The following is a 23241-nucleotide window of genomic DNA, read 5'->3' as shown; positions in this document are numbered from 1 at the left end:
TGTGCAAATAAGGTAATTGTGGCCCACGAAGGGGATTAGATAGCTTGCTAACTATACAAATAAGGTTCATGACTCCCATGTGGGGGTGGGGCCATGCAAATAAGGTCTATGGAGCCCTAAAAAAGGGGTTGGTCATTTTTACTATCCTGCCAGGCTTAAAATGAGCTATCCTAGAGGTGAGAAAGAGAGGCTTTCACTACCACCAAGGAAGAAGACCCAAGAGTGGAGTGCAACCTTTGAACTCAGGATCCCTGCACTGAGAAGCTCCTGGAACCAGGAGACTGAGAGAGAGAGACAGAAAGATCTGTAACACTGAAGACTGTGAGAAGCGGTGGCAGAGTAATGGCGGCAGGGGAGACCAGCATGAGATGGTGTGGTAGGCTTCCCAGTCCACGAAGTGAGAAAGCTCAGTGCCTTTGGGCAGGTGGCTTGCTGACAGAGTATGATGCCTTTGGGAACCCGGTGGAGCTAGGTATGCCGACTCCTGAAGCTAGAGCTGAGTGCCTTCAGGTTGAGGCTTACTGGTGTAGTTGGGTACCTCTGGGCACTTATTGGCGGAGCTAAAGAGCTTTGTAACAGTTGACCAAGCAGGGCAGAGACCTAGCAGCCAGAGAGAGGTGTGCCTGCGGGCACCGCTGAGAAGTGTCCTGATGGAAGAACTGTATCCTAAGAGTTCCTGAGCCTGAATTGTAACCTGTTACTTCCCTAACAAACCCTACAGTAGTGAATATTGTCTGTGAGTTCTATGTGGCCATTGCAACAAATTATAAACCCAGCAGAGAAGTAGGGAGTGCTGTGGGAGGGGCAGTTGTTGTCAGAATTGGAAAAGATGGCAGAGGAGGCATGTCTGACCTCCACCTCATAGGAATCAGCCTTGGGCTGTTGATTTTGATTCTCCTGCCTCCTTGTGAAGTTAGAGGAGGTCAGGCACTGCCCCCATGCCATTCTTGCATATGAATTATGCTTAAGTGTTTTTATTGTTTTTTCATAAATTAATATTGTATAACACTCCAAAGTAGTTTGTATCAAATATCAGAAAAGTACCTGACAGTTGGTTCATGGTAATTTCTCACAGGAACAGGTGTTCAAGGCAAAAAAAAAAAAATTACTTCCCAGCCAATTCAAAACAAGTTTTGGGTTCTCATTAAAACAACGTGTTGATTTATAACACATTTATTATTTGTCAAATATTTGAAAAACTACTGTGTGCAAGGTACTCTGCTGAGCATTCTGTGGGATACAAAAATGAATCACCATGAACTCTGCCCTTAGATGTTTATAGACTAGAATGAGGAAGTAAGACACATACTCAGGAAAGTAGATAGAGTACAGAAATAAGAATCAGAGAGAGAAACATATGGTAGTTCAGAAGACCAGCAGTTATTTCAGCCTTGGGTGCTAGGGTGGGCAGTGTGCAGTTGGCTAGCGGCAGCTTCATGAAAGAAGGTGCTTTTGAGGGTAGAGGTACGACTTGGGCAGGTATTAATAGAAGATATTCTAGGAAGAAAAACAATGCTCTTAGGTGGTGGTAAGACCAACTGTTTTCCATTTTCACGTATGTGAGCATTATCAGGGAACTCAAAAATAATCGAACTCCCACATTTTATAAGGGATTGAAGAGTCTTAATGAGGTTAAATGAACTACCCAAGTCCATAGTGCTTGCTAATAACAACAACAACAACAAAAAATAACAAAGCTAACAGCAATTTAGATCTTCTGATCCTTCACTCAGGGTCCCATACACTACACTGCAAAGCTGTTTTACTGGTAAGTAATCTCAGTGAGGATGCCTTTAAATATATATATATATATATATATATATATGTATGTATGTATGTATCTTTACATCATTGCAGAAGATTGCTTTCTTCAGCCTTAAAATCTATTTCTAATCATAGCAGCTAATACCCACAAACCTGTTGTGATAGAATTTAGATATATGCATTTAAAATAGACTAAAAAAGGGGTAGTATTCTAATCTTTCCTCAAAATTTATGTATTCTTTCCTTATGAGGGAGGGCAAATACAGAAAATGTTATCCATTGTGCCTCCCAGGTCAGTGAAATTCCTCAAAAATACGAAGCCCTGCCGGCTCAGATAAGGAGAGGGCAGGAGTCACAGATAGGACTTTAATCTCTAGGTTTGGCACCTGCCCCCAGGTGGCACATGGGCCCAATCCTTGACAATCTGTAAGGTGTGACTACATCTGTCTGGAGAAAGCACAATAAAGAAGTGAAAAGAGTAGTCTTGATAAAAAATATATATATGTGTGTCCTGAATTATAGGCTCTTTCTCTTTTAACATGTCATCAAATTGTCTGCCAAAAGAAGTAAACCAAGAAAGTAATAAGAATTATTTCACAAGTGTCATGGATTGAATCATGTCCCCTAAAAATATGTCAATTTGGTTAGGCCATGATTCCCAGTACTGTCTGGTTGTCCTACATTTGGTGATTATTATTTTATGTTAAAGAGGATTAGGGTGGGATTGTAACATCCTTACCTAGGTCACATCCCTGATCCAATGCAAAGGGAGTTTACCTGGGGTGTGGCCTGCACCAACCACCTTTTATCTCTCAAGAGATAAAAAGGAAAGGGAAGCACACAGGGAGTTGAGAACCTCATACCATCAAGAAAGCAGTGCCAAGAGCAAAGCACATCCTTTGGACTGGGGGTTCCTGCACAGAGAAGCTGCTGGTCTGGGGGAAGATTGATGAGAAGGCTGACAGAGACAGAAAGCCTTCCTCTGAAGCGGATGCCCTGGATTTGGACTTTTAGCCCACTTTACTGTAAGGAAATAAATTTCTCTTTGTTAAAGCCATCCACTTGTGGTACTTCTGTGATAGGAGCACTAGATGACTAAGACACAAACATATTATCATTTAACCATCTTTGTTCAAAGAGGAGCCCTGGTGGTGCAGGGGTTAAGAGCTCAGCTGCTAACCAAATGGTCAGCAGTTCAAATCCACCACCCGCCCCTTGGGGAGGAAAATAAATTGGACCCACGATGAGACTGATTTGGTTCTCATTAAGATGGCTGCAATCCAATAACATCTAACTAGTTGCAAAAATAAAATCTATCTTCCAGAAAAAAAAGGTATTTGTAAGAATTGACCACAATCTCTGAAGTCAATTCCAAAGAGAAAGCCTGAAAAATGTTTTCAAGATGTCATAAATTACTAAGTAAGTGTATAATTTCCCAAGAAAAGGAGGTAACGCTCAAGTTTTTGTTCCTAATATCTGTTTTGAAATCAGTCTCATTGCTTTAGAATCACAGTTTCTCACAAAGGGGAAAATAAAAACATGATCTACAAATCCCATGCAATAGTCTTCTTATAATCCCTTTTGCCATTTTCTGTGAAAGTTAATAAAATTAAGCAAAAGGAAGGAAAACTAGTCCATCTGTATCCTTCAACAAATGAAATACACTTGTCTGAACAACTGAGTGTTTTTCACAAATTTTGGCCAATGGCATTATAATCAGATATATTGGCAGATAGTTTTCAAATCTTTTTCACATAGCCATGACAGCATGTAGCATATGTGAAGATAATTTTATGAAAGCAACACAATTGTTTTCAATGGCCATTCATGCACTCAGCACTGAGAATCTAAAGGAGATGAGAAACATATAGGCACATGTGCCCATTCATTATTATTATAGAGCGTCTGAAACATAACTACATTGTTTTCAGTTACATTTTAACATGGCCAGTCAGCTTTTAGTTTTTTTGACTAATCCAGCATCGGCACCACCTGCGAATTTGCTGGAACTACAAGGTATCATGCCACCAGGGGCAGATTATCCAACAGGCAAGGTGAGTTTACCAGATCATCCGTAGTGAACAATTTCACCTTGTTCACCACATCAATCATTCTCCGTCTAGGTATGGCAGGCATCTGCCTCTCTCCCAACCTCACAGCACCTTCCTATAGAATCAAAGTCTCTTTTCAAATTTAAAATCCCTGACAGGGACAGATGACCTACTAAGCAACGTAAGCATGCATTTACTCGTGTTTACTTACACATCTGTAGTGAACAATTTCACGTTTGTGGTGAAAAACATGTGAAATTGTTCACTACAGATAAGTAAGGAAGCACAAGTAAGCCCGTGCTTACCTTGCTTACTGGGTAATCTGCCTCTGCATGCCGCAACCCAGACCTACTGGGAACGCAGCCCAAAAATATGTTTTAATAACCCTTCCAGATGATTGTGAAGCACACTAAAGCTATGAACCACTGCCTTGGTCCATGCCCATCAACATTTCCACCTAAATTACTGAAGTTATCTCCTATTGTCTCCTTCCATTCAATCCTACCCCACAAATCAATTATCTACACTGCTGCCAGAAAAAGTTATAAGATACCCCAAGACTGGCCCTTAGACACCCTTCTATCATAGAGCTGAAGCTATTCCCAGAGATCACCTTTCAGCCACCTAAAAGACAGGCCTATAAAATGAACAATAACACCTGGGAGGAACATACACCTCAGAACAAAAATGGCAGCATTTGCAGAAAAGCAAAGTTAAAAAGGCAGGAAGAAGCAGGAAAACTGGGTGAACAGAACCAGGGAACCCAAGGTAGAAATGTGGAGAATGCTAATATATTGTGGGGATTGCAACCAGTGTCACAGAACAATCTGTGTATAAACTGCTGAATGGGAAACTGATTTGCTGTGTAAACTTTCACTTAGCCCACAATAAAATATTTAAAAAAATAAAAGTTATGAAAGCCAGGATGCTGGAAGACAGTCAAATGTTTACAGCAACCAAAAGAGCACAGAATCAAGACAAAGTCAATTGCAAATTGGTAGGAAATGCTTTTTACTTGCCCCGCCCTCTCCCAGCTCAGTGACTGACTTGAACATGGCAGTGCACAATCCCTGAGTGGTATCCTGGCCCCTGGTTCTCGAGGAAACAGATCAGATCTTATTCGCAAATCATCGAGTTTGTTCGGCGGCCACCTGAAGGACTGACCCAAAGTGCTCATCTCTGTTCCACCTATTGTGGAACTTAATTAGGGCAGAAAAGAAGCAGGTGATCCACCAAACTAACAGAAGGTTCATCCTTGCTATACATGAATCACTATAATTCTTTTTTAACAGCTGAATAATATCCCATTTATGGATAGACCACATTTTGTTTATTTATTCATCAGTTTGGACTTCCACTTTCTGGGTGAAATGAATAATGCTGCTATGAACATTGGTATACAAGTATTTGTGTAATTCTCTTGGGTACGTACCTAAGAGTGGAGTTGATGGCTTATATAGTAATTCTATGTCATTGAGGGACTACCAAACTATTCTCCATAGTGGCTGCACCATTTTTACATTCCCATCATCAATTTGAAGGTTCCAGTTTCTCCACATCATCACCAACATTTGTTGTCTGCCTTTTCGTGTGTATGTATGTGCTTTAGATGAAAGTTTACAAAACAAATTAGTTTCCCATTCAACAAATTATACACAAATTGTTTTGTGACATTGGTTGCAATCCACATGATGTGTCAACACTCTCCACTTCTCCACCCTAAGTTCCCCATTTCCATTCATCCCATTTTCCTGTCCCTTCCTGCCTTCTCACCTTTGCTTTTGGGCAGGTGTCGCCCATTTGGTCTCTTTTACATGATTGAGCTAAGAAGCACATTCCTCATGTGTGTTATTATTTGTTTTATAGACCTGTGTAATCTTTGGCTGAGGAGCCCTGGTGGCGCAGTGGTTAAGAACTCAGCTGCTAACCAAAATGTCAGCAGTTCAAATCCACCAACCACTCTTTGGAAACTCTATGGGGCAATTCTACTCTGTCCTGTAAGGTTGGTATGAGTAGGAATCAACTCAACAGCAATGGGTTGGAATCTCTAGCTGAAGGGTAAACTTCGGGAGTGACTTCAGTTCTGAGTTAAAAGGGTGTCAGGTGGCCATAATTTTGGGGTTCCTCCAAATCTCTGTCAGACCAGTAAGTCTGGTCTTTTTTTGCGAATTTGAATTTGTTCTACATTTTTCTCTCGCTCTGTCTGGGACCTTCTACTGTGATCCTTGTCAGAGCTCTTGGTGAAGTTAGCCAGGAATCATTTAGTTCTTCTGCGCTCAGGCTGTTAAGAGTCTGTGGTCCTTGTGGTCCATTAGTCCTTTGGACTAACATTTCCCCATGTCTTTTGTTTTCTTCATTCTCCTTTGCTCCAGATGGGATGTGATCAGTACATGTATCTTAAGGCTGCTCAAAAGCTTTGAGACCCCAGACACTACTCACCAAAGTCAGATGTAGAACATTTTTCTTATGAACCTCGTTATGCCAGTTGACCTAGATATCCCCCAAGATCATGATCCCCCGCCCTCAGCCCAATAACTCAGTCTTTCAGGGTATTTGGATGTGTCTGTGAAGTTTCTATGAGTTTGCCTTGGTCACATTTTGCTGGCTTCCCATATAATGTGTAATGTCCTTCCCTTAGGAAACCCTGGTGGCATAGTGGTTAAGTGCTACGGCTGCTAACCAAGAGGTCGGCAGTTCGAATCCGCCAGGCGCTCCGTGGAAACTCTACACGGCAGTTCTACTCTGTCCTATAGGGTCGCTATGAGTCGGAATCAACTCGACGGAAATGGGTATGGGTCTTTCCCTTTACTAAAGTTACTACTTACCTACCATCTAGTTAGTGATTTCCCCTCCCCAACCTTCCTTCTCTTATAACCATCAAAGATTGTTTCTATTTATGTATAAACCTTTTCTTGAGTTTTTATAATAGTGGCCTCATATAGTATTTGTCCTTTTGTGATTGACTTATTTCACTCAGCATAATGCCCTCCACATTCACCCGTGTTGTGAGATGTTTCCAAGATTCATCATTGTTCTTTATCGTTGCATAGTATTCCATTATGTATGTACCATAATTTGTTTATCCATTCATCTGTTGATGGACACTTAGGTTGTTTCCATCTTTTTGCTATTGTGAATAATGCTGCAATGAACGTGGGTGTGCATATGTCTATTTGTGTTACAGCTCTTATTTCTCTAGGATATATTTCTAGGAGTGGGATTACTGGATCATATGGTATTTCTATTTCTAGCTTTTTAAGGAAGCGTCATAATGTTTTCCAGACTGGTTGTACCATTTTACATTCCCACCAGCAGTGCATGAGAATTTCAATCTCCCTGAAACCTCTCCAACATGTTATTTTCTGTTTTTTTGATTTATGCCAGTAATGTCGGGGTGAGATGGTGTCTCATTGTGCTTTTGATTTGCATTTCTCTAAAGGCTAATGATCATGAGCATTTCCTCATATGTCTGTTAGCCACCTGAATGTCTTCTTTGGTGAAGTGTCTGTTCATATACTTTGCCCATTTTTAATTGGATTATTTGTCTTTTTATTGTTACAGTGTTGCAGTATCTTACAGATTTTAGCAATTAGATCCTGGTCGGATACGTCATAGCCCCAAATTTTTTCCCAGTCTGCAGGCTCTCTTTTTACTCTTTTGGTGAAGTCTTTTGATGAGCATAAGTGTTTAATTTTTAGGAGATTCCAGTTATCTAGTTTATCTTCTGGTGTTTGTATGTTGTTAGTTATGTATCTTATTTATGCCATATATTAGGGTCCCTAGCATTGTCCCTATTTTTTCTTCCATGATCTTTATAGTTTTAGGTTTTATATTTAGGTCTCTGATCCATTTTGCATTAGTTTTTGTGTATGGTGTGAGGTATGGGTCCTATTTCATTTTTTTACAGATGGACATCACGTTTTGCTAGCATCATTTGTTAAAGACACTGTCTTTTCCATTTAACGGACTCTGGGCCTTTGTCAAAGATCAGCTGACCATAGGTGGATGGATTATGTCTGGGTTCTCAATTCTGTTCCATTGGCATATGCATCTGTCATTGTACAACTATCAGATTGTTTTGGCTGCCGTGGCTGTACAGCAAGCTCTGAGCTCAGGTATTGTGAGGCCTTCCACTTTTTCTTTTTCATTAATGTTTTACTTATCCAGGGTCTCTTTCCTTTCCATATAAAGTTAATGATTAGCTTTTCCATCTCTGTTGTCTGCCACTTGATTATAGCCATCTTGGGGTTGCTGTGAGTTGGAATCAACTTGATGGCAATGGGTTTTTGCTTTTTTGGTTTTTAGTGGGTGTCAAGTGGTATCTCATTATGGTTTTGATTTGCATTTCCTTAATTACTAATGACTTTGAGTATCTTTTTACGTACTGATTAGCCATTTGTATACTTTCTTTGGAGAAATGTCTATTCGAATCTTTTGCCTACTTTTTAATTGTCTTTTATTGTGGAGTTGTAGTATTTCTTTATATATCCTGGAGACTAGGCTCTTATCAGATATGTGATTTTCAAAACTATTCTCTCATTCTATGGGTTGTCTTTTCACTTTCTTGAAGCATGAAAGTTTTTAATTTTGATGAAATGCAATTTTTCTTTTGTTGTTCATGCTTTTGGTGTAATTGAAGAATCCCCTGCCAAATTCAAAACAGGAAGATTTACTCTCACATTTCCTTCCTAAAGTTTTACGGCTTTAGCTCTTATATTTAGGTTGTTGATTCATTTTGAGTTAATGTTTGTAAACGGTGTCATGTAAGGTGTCACATACTTTTGCAAATGATAGTTCCCTGCACCATTTATTGAAGACACATTCTTTCCTCATTAAATGGACTTGGCACCATTGACAGGAAAATCATTTGATCATAGATGTATGGGTTTATTTCTGGACCATCAATTCTAGATTGTTTTGGGTAGCATTAACATCTTAACAACATTAAATTTCCCAATCCACGAAAGTGGGATATCTTTCCATTTATTTAAGTCTTTTTACTTTCTTTCACCAACGTTTTGTGGTTTTCAATGTAGAAGTTTTCACCTCCTTGGTTAGATCTATTCCTAGGTATTTTATTCTTTGAGATGCTAGAGATTGTGAGGATAACATAATGAAAGAGGAGTATCACGAACATTAAAATTGTGCCTGGACAGATGAATTGTAAGGGAAGGAGACGGTAAGCTGGATGAACGTTTAGGATACTGTTACAATGACCAGATAAGGTCCACAAGGGAATAATGACATAGAATAAAGTTGTAAAACAGAAATGATATGAACTACAATATAGAATCAAAATAGGGCCAGGGTAAATATGAGATTCCTTCTTTCTACCTACCTTAGAAGAAAGGAAGGTTCTTTTTTAATATGGCCCGCTAACTGTGGAATATAATATCCTAAAACTACCTGCCTTGCCTACTTTGAAAGCAGTATAAAAAAGTAATAATGAGGGCAATCTCTGGAACCAGGCTGCTTAGGTTTGAATCCTAGCTTTGCCGCTTGTCTACTGTATGATTTAGGTCTCAGTTTCCTTATTACACAGAGTTATTGTAGAGATTATAGGAATTAATACATGGAAAGGAATGCATAGTAGTGTTGGCACATAGTAAGCACTAAATAAGAGATGTGTGAAGCTTAAATAAGATAATGTGTATGAATCTATTTTGTAAAGTTTACTGCTGCTGTTATATTTTACTATAGTGATGCATATATCTGTCACCCCCTTAGATTATAAGGTCTAGAAGGGTAAGGACTATTACTCTTCCTTTAATAAGACACACTGTCGATAGTAAAGCTTAAAAAGTTGTGTTTTAATTGAATTGCACTTTTATGATCAATTCGCTAATGGCTTTTGGTTACATTTAGAATAAAGTCTAAAGACCATCATATATCATTTAAGACAACTTAAAACCTTGCTATAACATATATATCCTCCTGAATTTCCCACCATGTCAATGGTCTTCAAAGTGTAGTCCACAGTGGACAATCTACTGTGGCATGGGAGGAAAATATTAGAAATTCTTATATCTGTGTCTAGTTCTTATCTCATCTCAGCAAATTTTCATTTTTTGTGTGTATCGCTATTAATGTATACAAAAATTATCACAGAAGAACTATAATATATAAATAAATACTAACTGTATATTGGAAATGCAGACGCAGAAAATTTTACTGAACAGGTATACTATCAAAAAAGTTTAGAAATCGGCACACTACGCCACAACAAAGGAGCCCTGGAGCTGCCACAGTTAAGTGCTTGGCTGCTAACTGAAAGGTTGGCGGTTCGAGCCCACCCAGTGGCTCTGTGAGAGAAAGACCTGCTGATTTGCTCCTGTAAAGATGACAGCTTAGAAAATCCTATAGGGCAATGCTATTCTGTCAAGTTGAAACTGACTTGAGGGCACCTAACAAAAACAATCCCACAACATGATCTCTTTTCTTGGGGCAAGGTGATTTACTCAACTACTCTTAGAATACACTTTATGTCTCTTCATCTCGAAGCCTAGCTCACAGTTAATCAACCTGATTTTTTGAAATGACAATGTGGCAGCTGCTCTTCCTCCTCCTCCAATTGCAACTTGCATTCTTCACCACCAAGCCTTAACTGTCACCAGAATGCAAGCTTCCAAAAAGAAGAATCAGTACTTGACTTATCATTGTATCCATCCTTATCCCCCAACACCACCCGTCCAAAAGGGTGTTGCATAGCAATTTCCATATTATGGGCCCCAAACATTTTCCGAATGAAGAATTGAATACAGAGATTGCTACTGAGAGGTAGGAGAGTGTGGTGGTTAGGAGAAGAGGCTTGGTTCCTGGCCCTGCCACTGACAAACTGGACAACTTTGAGCCTCAGATTCTTTGTGAAATGGAGGTAGAAAGAGTACCTTTCTTATCAGATTAAATTAGTTAATACATGGAAAACACTTAGACCATAACACCGAACCGAAAACCAAACCTGTTGCTGTCCAGTTGATTCCAACTCAAGGCGACCCTATAGGACAGAGTAGAACTGCCCCCATAGAGTTTTCAAGCAGTGGCTGGTGGATTCGAACTGCTGACCTTTTGGTTAGCAGCCAAATGCTAAACCGTGCCGCCACCAGGGCTCCAGACCATAACAAGCACCCTATAAATGTATTATTATGATATCCCTAACTTTCCTTCTCTATGTGGCTTATCTTCGCAAGTAAATTATAAATTTTTGAAATTCAAGAACTAGCTACTATACATTTTTAATATTTCCTATCCTTTCTATTATAATGCAAGAGCATCATAGATATTCAACATATATTTACAAAATGAAATAAAAACAAAACTTATATAAATGTCTACTGCTTTAGAACTTAAAATAGTATTTAATATCTTTCTTCCTATGTTCCAGTGCTTTTAAAAAATTAAGATGTCATAGTTGGTGAAAGAACCCTTGACTTAAAGTTTAAGTCTTGGATTTGGTTGTCAGTGATCAAATTCTTTGAGCATCCATTTCTCCATCTTTAACACAGACTTTAACATGAGACTTAAGCACAGTAACGTTTGTAAAGCGTCCAGTACATGCTCAGTCAATGTCCTACCAGCTTTGTTGATATAAATAATACTTTATTATTTTCTTTCTCCTTTTTTCAAGTTTAACAATCCGCCAGGTGCTCCTTGGAAACTCTATGGGGCAGTTCTACTCTGTCCTATAGGGTCACTATGAGTCGGAATCAACTCAACGGCACTGGGTTAGCTACAGACAACATTCTTAAGATGATCATGGCATTGTTCATTCAGACTAGTTAGTTTATGTAATCTTCCAGCTTTTGTGAATTCATCTCTTTAAAAGTAGTCATATTTTACTTTGTTTTATTATTATCCTTGTTATTGGTACTGTTATGCGTCTTAATAAGATAAACTCCTCTACATTTTCAGGAAAATGTGCTATGAGTTTGGTGGATAAAACTCTCCTTCTTTTGAATTACCCATAGTATCTTTTTTTTGGGGGGGAGCAGAATTTTACACAATATAATAATTTATAAATGTTGTTGAACTAATAACACTAGTTCATTCTCTGCACAGATAATAGGTCATTATCCTGACCCCAAAAGTTTAATGTAGTAGCATCCATTTAATGTAGACAAAAATATAGCATGAACCATAAAATGTGGGCAATTACCCTTTAGTGCACATGTCTTTTTTTTTTCCTCACCAGTGGGCAAAATTATAGACCTTTGTGATACAGTGGTCAATATCATCTTGTAATTCCCATACTCCTCCAAAAGGTATCACACTAAATTTTCCATGACCATGTGCAGAAGACAGTGGAGATGAAGAGGGGAACAAATTAGACAATTTCTCCCATCTTAGGAACATTTGAGGTTTTCCTTTGCCATTTGAGGTTTTATTCTGATTGGGATTATCTCTTAAATCAACATATCCCATTGTCCTGATACAGCTCTAAAACTTTAAAAACTAAATCAGTAAATTACATATATACATATATAAATACACATGTACATATGTATGCATACATATATATATGCACACATACACACATATTCAGATAAAACAAAATAACTACACATCTCTTTACACGCTAATATTTTAGTGTTGTTCTTCGCTATTTCACCACTCCGGATGGAATGCCTCTACAGGGACTAACACTGTAAAAGAAATATAGGCAGTGAGGATGAATTATGCTTTCAAAGTTTTGATAATGAATAGGACTAAAATGGATAGTCGTGACTATTTCAGGATCTAAGAGAGAATTATTTTTAAAGTGCACTAAATAACGTAATATCTAATTTCAAATTATCCCAATGAAAATATGGAAAATAAAAACAAGCACATACCAATCTATTGATGCTGATCATTAGAACTTTCTCATATTCGTTGCCTTCTTTACCTTCAATATCACAGTCAGATGATGCTACTGGCAACAGAACAAGGATCAGGGGAGGAATTCCAAAGATACACCTAAAAGAAACTAAATTCAACATTATATAAGAGTAAGCTAATGTTATAACGTCATAATATATTCGATTGTGTTGTTTCAGTTGCCTTGACCACTTATTTCTAATAAATTTTTAAAAATGCATCTCAGATTTTAGATAGTAGTGGGGAAAGAACACTAAAAACGAATATTATATCACAAAGAAAGTGGGACCCCATTTTGGAGTTTAGGTTTCTTTCACTTTTTTATTTAGAAATTATTCTTTGGGGAAGTACAGAACAGGTCTGACGAAAGCAGAGGCTGATTCTGAAAAGCACTCTAGAGGTGTATCCAGTTAACCGGTTGCCATCAAGCTGATTCCGATTCATGGCAACTCCGTGTATGTCAGAATAGAACTGTGTCCGTAGAGTTTTCAGTGGCTGATTTTTCGAAAGCAGATCACCAGACTTTTCTTCCAAGGCACCCCTGGGTGGACTCAAACCTACAACGTTTAGGTGAGCAGCCAAGCACGCTAACCATTTGCACCACCCGGGGACTCAGGGGCAGAAAGATGGTTTATTGAACTTATGTTGAATGTGCCCGTGAGAAAAGCTATCCAAAGAAACTACAAGTAAACAAGCAACACATTGTTGAAATTTTAGAATCTGTGTGTGTATGTAAATGTGTAAATGTGTGTGTATGTAAAAATTGACAAAGTCTACGTGTCTAATTGCTCTCTGACCACCATGGAGGCAACGCTGCATGGTACTGCATTGTGATTACATTCTCTTTGTTTAATGATGGACCTTAAACTGTTCACTCTTCCCAAAACTTTAACAAAGGTTACATTTATACTTTGAGATCCCTCTACCTATCTTAGAGCCCTGGTGGTGCAGTGGTTAAGCACCACTTGGCTGCTGACCAAAAGGTCGTTGGTAAAATCCAACAGCTGCTCCATGGGAGAAAGATGTGGCAGTTTGCTTCTATAAAGATTTACGAATTCACCAAAAGAGTAAAAAGAGAGCCTACAGACTGGGAAAAAGAATTTTGGCTATGACAAATCTGACAAAGGTCTAATCTCTAAAATCTATAGGAAAATCCAACACTTCTACAATGAAAAGACAAATAATGAGCAAAGGCCTATATTCTCTTCACACACAGCTCTTTCAGCACCTGAGTCTGACTTACCGCCATATGAAAACACCCAATAATGTAATTTCAGGCAGTAATAATATGCTGCATAGGGAGATATGTGGGGAGAAGACTTTTATTCCCAGAAACCTTAAAATCTGGTTATATAGGGAGCTCTTTCTTCATAAGCCTGCCATATGTCTTCTCGTATCTTTCTGTAAATCTTGAGTTATCCTTGCAATATATTCCCTATAGTTCTCCAGAAGGAAATTTAAGTATACTTCTTGGCTGCAAAACATTTCACACTAGTTTCTTCTGTGATTCAGAGCACAAGCCACATTCCTTCAAACCCACGGAACCAATATTGTGCCCAAGGCCTTAAGCCTTAAGTATATCATCATAGTTTTTGTTGTTAGTTGTGGATGAGTCAATTCCAACTCATGGCAACCTGTGTGTGCAGGTCTGTCTTTCAAGTTGCCTCAGGATAGGTTCAAACAGCCAAACTTTTGGCTAATAGCTGAGGGTTTAACTGTTTGTACCACCCAAGGATTCCAAGTGCATTATTAAGTTCCCGATGACATTTTCATCAATTATATCACCTGTCTTATAAAAAAGTCAGTAGCAATTCCCAATATATTAAGTGCTATTAGTGACGCACATTTTAACAAATAAAGCAGACTGGGTAGCAGATATGGGAACAAAGATAAATCCTACCTCTTATCTTCAAACGTGACTGACACTCGACATACTAAGAAAATCAAAAATCCAGGAGAGAGACATGGAATCTATTCTTAGCTCTGCTGCGAAGTGTCTACATGCATGACAATGGAGAATTCCCTTAGGAAATTAATAATGCTGATGACGCAAGTTATCTTTAATTGTGTTTCTGTCATGTGCCATGCATTGTTTGGTGCCTTCCACACATTATTTCTATGTATTTTCTTGCAAGTTCTTTCTGTAACACAGAGATCAGAGTGACATATCTGGATTCTAATCCAAGTTTGCTGACTCACCAGAATTTGATCACGAATGGCCATAATGTCTTTGTAACATGTAATCGCATGTAATAATACAGTTCAGCCTCTGTCTTTTTTACTGCTGTTCTTTCATTCTGGAGGTCCTCAAACAATAATCAACTGCTAATTACAGGGAGTCCCTGACTTACAATAGAGTTCCACTCCAAGGACTCCATCGTAAATCAGTCCTGACATAAGGTGAAAACCTCATTTTTTTTTCATTTTTATTATTATTGCCTTTTATTATCAATACCTTTATAAATATGTCTTTGAGGCTTGGCATGAGAATGATAACATCAGCAAATTATGCAACATTTTATATAGTCCATATTGCTAACCGTAAATGTACAAAGGAAAAAGGACGGCTGTAAGTGCCCTTCGTTCTAACTTAACACGTGCTAGGTTGGAGGCTACCTGTATTTACTAGGCTCTGAGTTTGTAATTAGACTTATGTAAATTGTATAGAGCCAAACTATTTTCTCCATCATCTTACAGGTGTACGAAAGGTATACTTTGGGAGGAGTAGATGATAAAGGAAAAGGCATACAATTTGAAATGAGTTTTAAGGGGAAAATAATTAAATAAAGGAAAGCCTCGTGGTGTAGTGGTTAAGTGCTACAGCTGCTAACCAAAAGGTCGGCAGTTCGAATCCACCAGGCGCTCCTTGGAAACTCTATGGGGCAGTTCTACTCTGTCCTGTAGGGTCGCTATGAGTCGGAATCAACTCAACGGCACTGGTTTTTTTTTGTTTCTTCGTTTTTTTGTAATTAAATAAATTCTAGTATGAGAGACACTTTTTCTTCTCTATACAAATTCTGGAGCCCTGGTAACAGTGGTTAAGAGCTACGGTGAGCTATGGCTGCTAACCAAAAAGGTTGGCAGTTCGAATCCACCAGCCACTCTTTGGAGACCCTATGGTGCAGTTCTACTGTTCTATCAGGTCACTATGAGTCAGAATCGACTCAAGAGCAACAGGTTTTTTTAATACAAATTCTATTTCAGAGATCCACTTTTATGTTTTAATAAGTGGTGTTGTTTTATTTTCTAAGAGCGCTGGCTGTTCTGTCCTTTTCACCCCACTTTGCAGAAATTGTTGTTAGTTGCTATTGAGTTGTCCCCCAACTCATCGAGATCCCACGAACAATGAGATTAAAATGTTTCGATCCACAGGGTTTTCACTGGCTGATTTTTGAAAGTAGATCAACAGGCCTTTCTTTCCTAGTCTGGAAGCTCTGATAAAACCTGTTCAGCATCACAGAAACACCCATGGACAGTGGTAGCTGTGCTTCAGGTGCACTGGCTGACAATCAAACTGATGTCCCACACGGAAGGCAAGAATTCTATCACAAAAATTCACATCAACTTATTTATTCACTGGGTGGCATCTTATGAATGCTTTTAAATCATGGTTTGATGGAAAACTAACCATGTATTATAACTTAGCTAAACCATGTATTATAACTAGATTCTCAACTCTAAAACACCATTGTCCCTGTCTGAAGAGTGTGTTTTATTGTCCTTATCGTTGAAGAATAAGTCGGGCCCACATAAAGTTGTTGTTAGGTGCTGTTGAGTCGATTCCAACTAATAGCGACCCTATAGGACAAAGTAGAATTGCCCCATAGGGTTTCCTAAGCTGTAATCTTTACAGGAAGAGACTGTCAGGTCTTTTCTCCCACGGCGCAACTGATGAGTTCAAACTGCTGACCCTAACCATCGCACCGCCAGAGCTCCTCCAGACAGACTAAACCCACTGCCGTTGAGTTGATTCTGACTCCTAGTGATCCTACGGGACAGAGGAGAATTGCCTCATAGAGCTTCCAAGGTTGCAAATCATCATGGAAGCGGATTGTCACATCTTCCTCCCATGGAATGGCTGGTGGGTTTGAATCGCCCCTAGATAAACTACAAAACTAGGTGAGTACAAAACACAGAGGGTTTGGAGTAAGGAGATGGAGATTTTTGTCTTGGTAGGACAATGGGCCACGTGACTAAGTGAATAGCAGAAGTTCTTTTAAACTTCATTGACCTGATTTCTAAAACAAGAAAACTTTAGATTAAAAGCTCTCTTAATGTGTCTCCCAGCTGTCAAACACCTTAATTCTAAGCATCTACATGGCCATCCAAATACAGAAACTCTTTAGGTCTGAAATTGCCTCAAGGACAATGCCACAAGCACACACAGTGCCTCACGCCCACATCTCCCAGATAGCCAGCTACCTCACTAACTTACAGTTTGGTCTGTAACTGAAGTCCTTTGTCCACACAGCACATAAAGGTAACTGATTGTTTGAAGGTGCCTTTCTATACTGTTGTCACAATGAGAAAGGGACTCTACTTTTATTTGGTTTGCTTTGCTTTTGTTTTATACTACATAGACACCCGCCCCTCCCCTCCCTGAACTTTTCATTAGGTTACAGAGAAGTCAAACCATAAGGAATAATGCAAGGCAAGCTTGGGCTTGTGGAATTGTCTTTAGATCTCCGGAAGGGATTGAAACTGGAGAATTTGTTTTCAGTAGGGAATTTGGTTAAACCAGTATAATGGCTGGCTAAAATTTCTTGTTGGTTTTTAATTTAAGCCAAATAATACATTCAATCCTCAGCTGCTTAAATTATGGGGTCAGAGTGAATATAAATAAATTAGTTTTTGCAGTTCATCAAGTCCATCCTATCACCAGTCTTTAAGACCCATAAATGTATATTGAATGTCCATTATACATATTACATAGATTATTTTCAGGGAATTAAATGTAAAATGGTCAAAAGACATTCAGGATGGAATGAAAGACATTAATTGAATAGATAAGACTTGGCTTTAATACCTTTAATACAAACACTTGTTAAAATCACATAGATGAATGAAGAAAAAAAAAGGTAAACTAATAAACAGTGAAAAATAACCATATATTGTACAGAAATTAATTTTTTGAATTTGATTATGTTCAGATAAAGATGGCTAATATTTGCTACAATCAATATTAAGATTAGGCTAAAAATTCTATCCACAAATGCCATGATAAACACTTAAAGAAATTTCTGTAGCCATCCATTATAATGTATGTAATATTTCACTTAATTCCATAACCTCTTCGTGAGGTAAGTACAATGAACTATTAACATCTTATAGATGGAGAATCTGGGGCATGATGAAATTTTTTTTTTCCCCACACATAGAATGTGTCTGGTAAGAGCTAGGATTGAAATATAAGACTGTCAGGCTGAAGAGGCCAGGAACCAAGCTATGGGCCACTGAGCTATACAGCTTCCTATAAAAGTAACTGTGTATGTGTTGTCAAATGGAATGTAGAAAGTACTTCCTGGCTGAGCTCTGAAACTACACATTATACACTCTTACTTTAGAAAAAAAAAATAAATACAGACACTAAGTATTCCCTCTCATTACACTAGGTTATAATCCCGGGGTGGACCTGAGGAAATTCTCCCAAGTACGAGCACAAATATGACATCATGTAAATTGTTCCCATGAGATAAGCTTCTCCATTTGTTTAAGATACTTACACACTGATGTGGTGCCATGTGTAATTCTCCTTTATACCTGTTTAGTCTTTCTAATCTCTCTTTTTTCTTTTTTTACTATTCTATTTTTCCATCTTCAGATATGATTACTTAAAGCAGACAGCACAGCTGAGGATCACATAGTAGGTCCTCAACTACTCCAACTCCCAAAAGAAGTAACAAAATAAAAAGGTAAAATATAAACCCATTCATAAATTTCTAGTGAAATCTCCTGGAACAAAATACAGACAGCCACTCATTATAATCATTAATATTAGAAGTTTAGAATTCTAATATTTTGTTTGCTAGTAGCAATTTATGGTGCATTATTAATGTAGATATACCGAAGGTAATAAAAGTTCATTGTTAATTACGCACACCTTAATTTCCTTTTCATGTTTTGCCTCTCCCCATTAAATAAGAGTTGATGCAAGGATCAGAACTGGGAGTCCAGAAAGAAGTTATTGCAAGAGAACTATGGGCGTTGTAAGGAAAACAGAGATGTGCTCAATCTCTAATTCTATATGAAATCCCTGGAGGACATACATCCATTACAAATCTTCCGTAATACGCTGTCTTCAATACTCCTCCTCTCCCCGCTCTTTTTTATTAGTGAGCCTGTACTTCTTGCCTGCGTCAGTTTTAGATTATTTAATACACATGTGAGGAGGAAGGGTTCTTAGGATCTAACGGAGTAGCTGGGAAAAGCGCACTGATCAGGCATGGTAGGAAAGAACAGCCCGCTCGCTATTCCCCCCTCCCACTTCCACCTTCTTTTGCTTGAGGAAGTAATTACTGTAAAACATTCCAGTTTCCCTCACCAGAGACTCCCCTTCACATCCCTTTCCCCACTTTTTTCTTCCAGGAAACTTTTTAGCTCTTCCCATTTGCCCAAACGGCTGCCAACGGAATCCAGCCTGCCTCAACTCTGCCATTGTCAATTTTAATATCGTATTCCACTTAAAGAAAAGATACTAGATCTCGGCAAGGCTCTAGAATTCAGAATCACGCCTATTTAACTCTGCTTCCAATAAGTAGCGCTCATATAGGAAAAAAAAAAAAAACCCTGAAATTGGCATTTCTCAGTGTCAGCCCGAGGACATGGGTTCCCAGCAAAACGCGCAAGGTACAGCCCCAGTTGGAAACTCCCAACCTCACTAAGGGGAAGAAAGGGGTTTTCCAGGGATCTGTCCCCGTGGGGTTTAAAAGCCCGTCCCATGGGAGCTTCGCTTTCACTTCTCCAGGCAGTTCGGAGCTGCAAGAGCCTAGCTAGTCGCTGATCCCAGGGCGCCTGTGAGTAACTTGGCGCGACCAGGGCCAAGGGAAGGTCGGGCTGGACACCGGGGTGGCAGAAGACAGCGCTGTCTGGGAGCAGAGAAAAGATGGACAGAGAGTCACTGGCTACCCATGCGACCTGGCTTCAGGCTGCCACGGTCGAGCGGCGCGGAGGCTACAGCGCTAGGTCTCCGAACAGAAAACAGGCGTCGGGGACTGTCACGCAGCCGGCAGGCGTTGAAGCCCCGGGTGCACGTAGCTATGGGCGACAGTAATCGGGGGCAGTTGACGGCTGCGCGTGAGAGAGCCAGTGCTCTTGTCAGGTCCAAAGTGCGAGGCCAGACTGTTCCCGGACGCGCCTGGGCGTGGGGGCCGGTAGCGCGTCCCGGAGTTCCCCGGCGTGGCGGGCGCGCGTACCGGTGCGCCGGGGAGAGGCAAGTGCGCTTACCATGGAACATGGTCTGCGGGAGGTGGGCGAAGTCATGATGACCGCAACAGCAGCAGCAGCAAGCTCTCACCGCCCATAGTCTCTCTCAGGACCCTGGTCTTCCGCGGAGTTGCCCGGAGGCGCGCCGGGCAGGGCCAATCTGCAGCTGGTTGCTCTCACCCACGCCGCGCCTGCTGTTTCATCCATCCCAGTGGGGGCGGCACATACCACGGCCGGGCTCTGTGCTTTGCCTTTTCCATAACTTCCGTGGGATCGGTCGGCAGTGTACTTTCAGTTTCTGCTTTGCGCTTGGTCTGCAGGTTCGGTCTTTGGGTTCATCACGAGGGTGTCTTCACTCTTCCTCTCCGGGGCACCTGCGTCGTCCCTTAGCGCTTCTTGTGCACCTGGACCAAGACCAGAGGAGGGCGCAAATTTCCAAAATACGGCAGGCGAAAGCAGCTGGTCCTTCTGAATCAGAGCAATTGTGCAAAAGATTTTTCTAGATGACCTCTAACAGTCTTGGCAACGCTAGGCGACTGGGACCTAAAAACATCGGTTACTAATCTGTCCACAGAAGCCACAAATGTGCAGGGAACACACTAGGCTATTGCAAGCAGTCGCCACGGAAGAGCTCCTGCCTCGGATGTGGGGGACGATGCCAAGGTCTTGTAAAAAAAAAAAAAAAAAAGGAAGTGAAGAATGGTTAAGAACGTCACGCCCTGCACCTCTTCAACCTTTCTAATCAGTCTCTTTTGGCTTTGACTTCTGTAATGCACCTGCCCACGTGGTACCTTACAGGAAAAATAACCCTGTGAGTCCACCTAATGTGGTAAGTGATATCACTTGGACCTGAGAATCGAGCCCCAGATTAAGTGGAGGGCACGGAGCCTGATTATAAGAGCTAAGTAACTATGACTGATTTATCTTAGTTAATAAACCCAACTGCCCATATTGATCGTGTCAGATAAGTGTTCATTTTAGGCCAGAATTACCTCAGTATTTTCTACTTTAGTTTTTGATACCCTGCAACTATTGTCCGCCCCTGCTTAGAGGAAGGTGGGGCATGTAAATTAATGACAACAGGAGCAATCCTAGTAACATTTCTCTAGCATTGGTTCTGCACCTGTATTGCAATAAACATTTTACACACATTATCTCATGCAAAACACTATGCAAGGTAGACACTTCTCATCTCTTTTACCTCTGTGGGAACTGAGGCTTCCTGCAGTAACTTGCCAGAGTTCATTTAGCTAGCTAGTAACGAAGCCTAGACACAAACCACCTGCATTAGGGCTCTAGCGCTCATGCTTGGAAGCCCTCTGAGTTAGGTGTTCTTGGAAATAACGCAATAATGTAGACATCAAAGCCAGGAGGGAGCCAACATCAATGTGGATATACCTTTGCCCCGGTATGGTGGGCTCTGGAAAGGTTTCTGGAGTTTGTGACTTCTAAAATTGAGAACTGAGCAGGAATTAAACTGGGGATGGTTAAGGGCTTACCAGATTCTGTTAGGGTGGGAACACAGGCCTGGAAAAGAGGTAAAGGAGAAAGAGAGAAAATTGCAATGAATTAGAAAGCGAGACAGAGTTGCTCAGACCTGAGTCTCACTTGCCACATCCTATCCATTGGTGAGTCCTGTTGGCTTTCCCACCAAAATAATCCTTGAGTCCAATCTGCCCACTCTGTCTTTTTCTATTGCAGTCACCTAGGGGAAACCATTATTATCTACATTCCAAGGGGCATTCCAGCTTTTATTCTTACCCCACCCCCATTCTCCTCTGAGCTGCAGAGTATCTGATTTACTTTTCCTACCTTCAATGACTTGTCACTGGTACCAGGTCTCCCATACCCTGCAGGATCTGGCTCCTACAGCCCGAGCTGACCTTCTCAACCCTCTGTACTGTATTCCATCCACACTGGCCTTTTTCTTTGCAGTGCTCAGCCAAGCTTACTTCCACTTAGGCAGGTGGCCATCATTCAGGAAGTATTGCTGAATGATAGAATGAAAGAGAACAATTGAGTGGGAACACATGAATGAGAACATGTGTGAGGAAGAGGATGAGGAGAGCAAATGAGTGCAGGAGAGAGAATGGGTTAGGAAAATCCAAGTATTTCCATTGGACTGGAGCAAATGGAGAAGCATGGGCTGGAGTAACTTTTAAAATCAAATCCTATAATTATAACCAAACATCCCTAGGTTGGTTGGCTATCTAGGTATCTATCATCTATTTACATTCCAAATCCCTGACTGCAGCATAAAGTCTATAGTTACTCATAGCATGCACTTTTAAAAAAAATATGGCAGTTATTTTTTTAATTATTTTCCAATTTTCTATGACATTTATGTAAAACAATAACTTTATATGTATATATTTTGACATATGTATGATGGATTTTTACTTACAAACTTATAAGGAGCTAATTTTTTAATAGACTTTTTTAGAAAGTAGAAAGTGCTCATATACCTCCCTCCCTCCTGCGTACTACTTCTATTACTAATATGTCTTGCATTCCTGTGATAGATTTGAACCTGTATTGATACATTATTATTAACTAAAACCTGTAATTTACATTTGGATTCCCTCTGTGTGATGTACAGTCCCATGGGTTTTGCCAAATGCATACTGTCCACTATTACAATATTGTACTGAATAGTTTCTCAGCCCAACAAAGCTGTGCTCCTCCTATTGATCCCTCTTTCCCTTCCCCTCACTCCCCGGCAAGCACTGATTTTTTTTTTAGTGTCTTTATGGTTTTACTATATATAATTTTCTGGAATGTCATGTAGTTGGAATCATACAGTATGTAGCTTTTTCAAACTGGCTTCTTTCACTCAGCGTATGCCTGCACTTTCTTTCTTTCTTTTTTTTTTTTTACTTTTCGGGGACAGAGTATAAGAGTATCCATCAATAACTTGCTCAGGAGGAAATCCATCCTCCTTTTTGATGCAATCACCATGAAGCTGGCAAAATAAGAGCTTGTGCCTAAGCACACTTTTGGGAAACATGAGGGAAAACCATCCTGAGCTGCAAGACAGGAGATACAAATTCACTAGATCCTGACACCAAATATAAAGTATCTCTCTGAAGAAAATATTGATAAAGCACAATATGTTTATAGTTATATGAAAGAGTACATTGTAATTATATCA

The 23241-nt window shown here is 39.9% G+C and overlaps 1 protein-coding gene and 1 long non-coding RNA gene across 7 annotated transcripts in view; one reads left to right on the top strand and one right to left on the bottom strand.

Moving 5' to 3' along the window:
* Positions 1 to 20195, bottom strand: part of IL7 (interleukin 7) — a 62825-nt gene extending 42630 nt beyond the window's left edge. The window contains exons 1-2 of the mRNA XM_049854465.1: positions 20112 to 20195; positions 12644 to 12777 (exon numbers count right to left, since the gene is read on the bottom strand). Of these exons, the coding sequence (XP_049710422.1) occupies positions 12644 to 12777; positions 20112 to 20121 (144 nt within the window). The 5' untranslated portion in view covers positions 20122 to 20195. The remainder of the gene's footprint in view (positions 1 to 12643; positions 12778 to 20111) is intronic.
* Positions 20196 to 20715: 520 nt separating this feature from the next.
* LOC126058989 (uncharacterized) overlaps positions 20716 to 23241 on the top strand; it is a 38015-nt gene continuing 35489 nt past the window's right edge. For all 6 annotated transcript variants that reach the window (XR_007513338.1, XR_007513336.1, XR_007513341.1 and 3 more), the window contains exon 1: positions 20716 to 20919. This is a non-coding gene — a long non-coding RNA (uncharacterized LOC126058989). The remainder of the gene's footprint in view (positions 20920 to 23241) is intronic.

This window comes from Elephas maximus, chromosome 15, assembly GCF_024166365.1.
Source record: "Elephas maximus indicus isolate mEleMax1 chromosome 15, mEleMax1 primary haplotype, whole genome shotgun sequence".
In the NCBI taxonomy this organism is placed as follows: domain Eukaryota; kingdom Metazoa; phylum Chordata; class Mammalia; order Proboscidea; family Elephantidae; genus Elephas; species Elephas maximus.
This window is presented reverse-complemented; position numbering and strand designations above follow the sequence as displayed.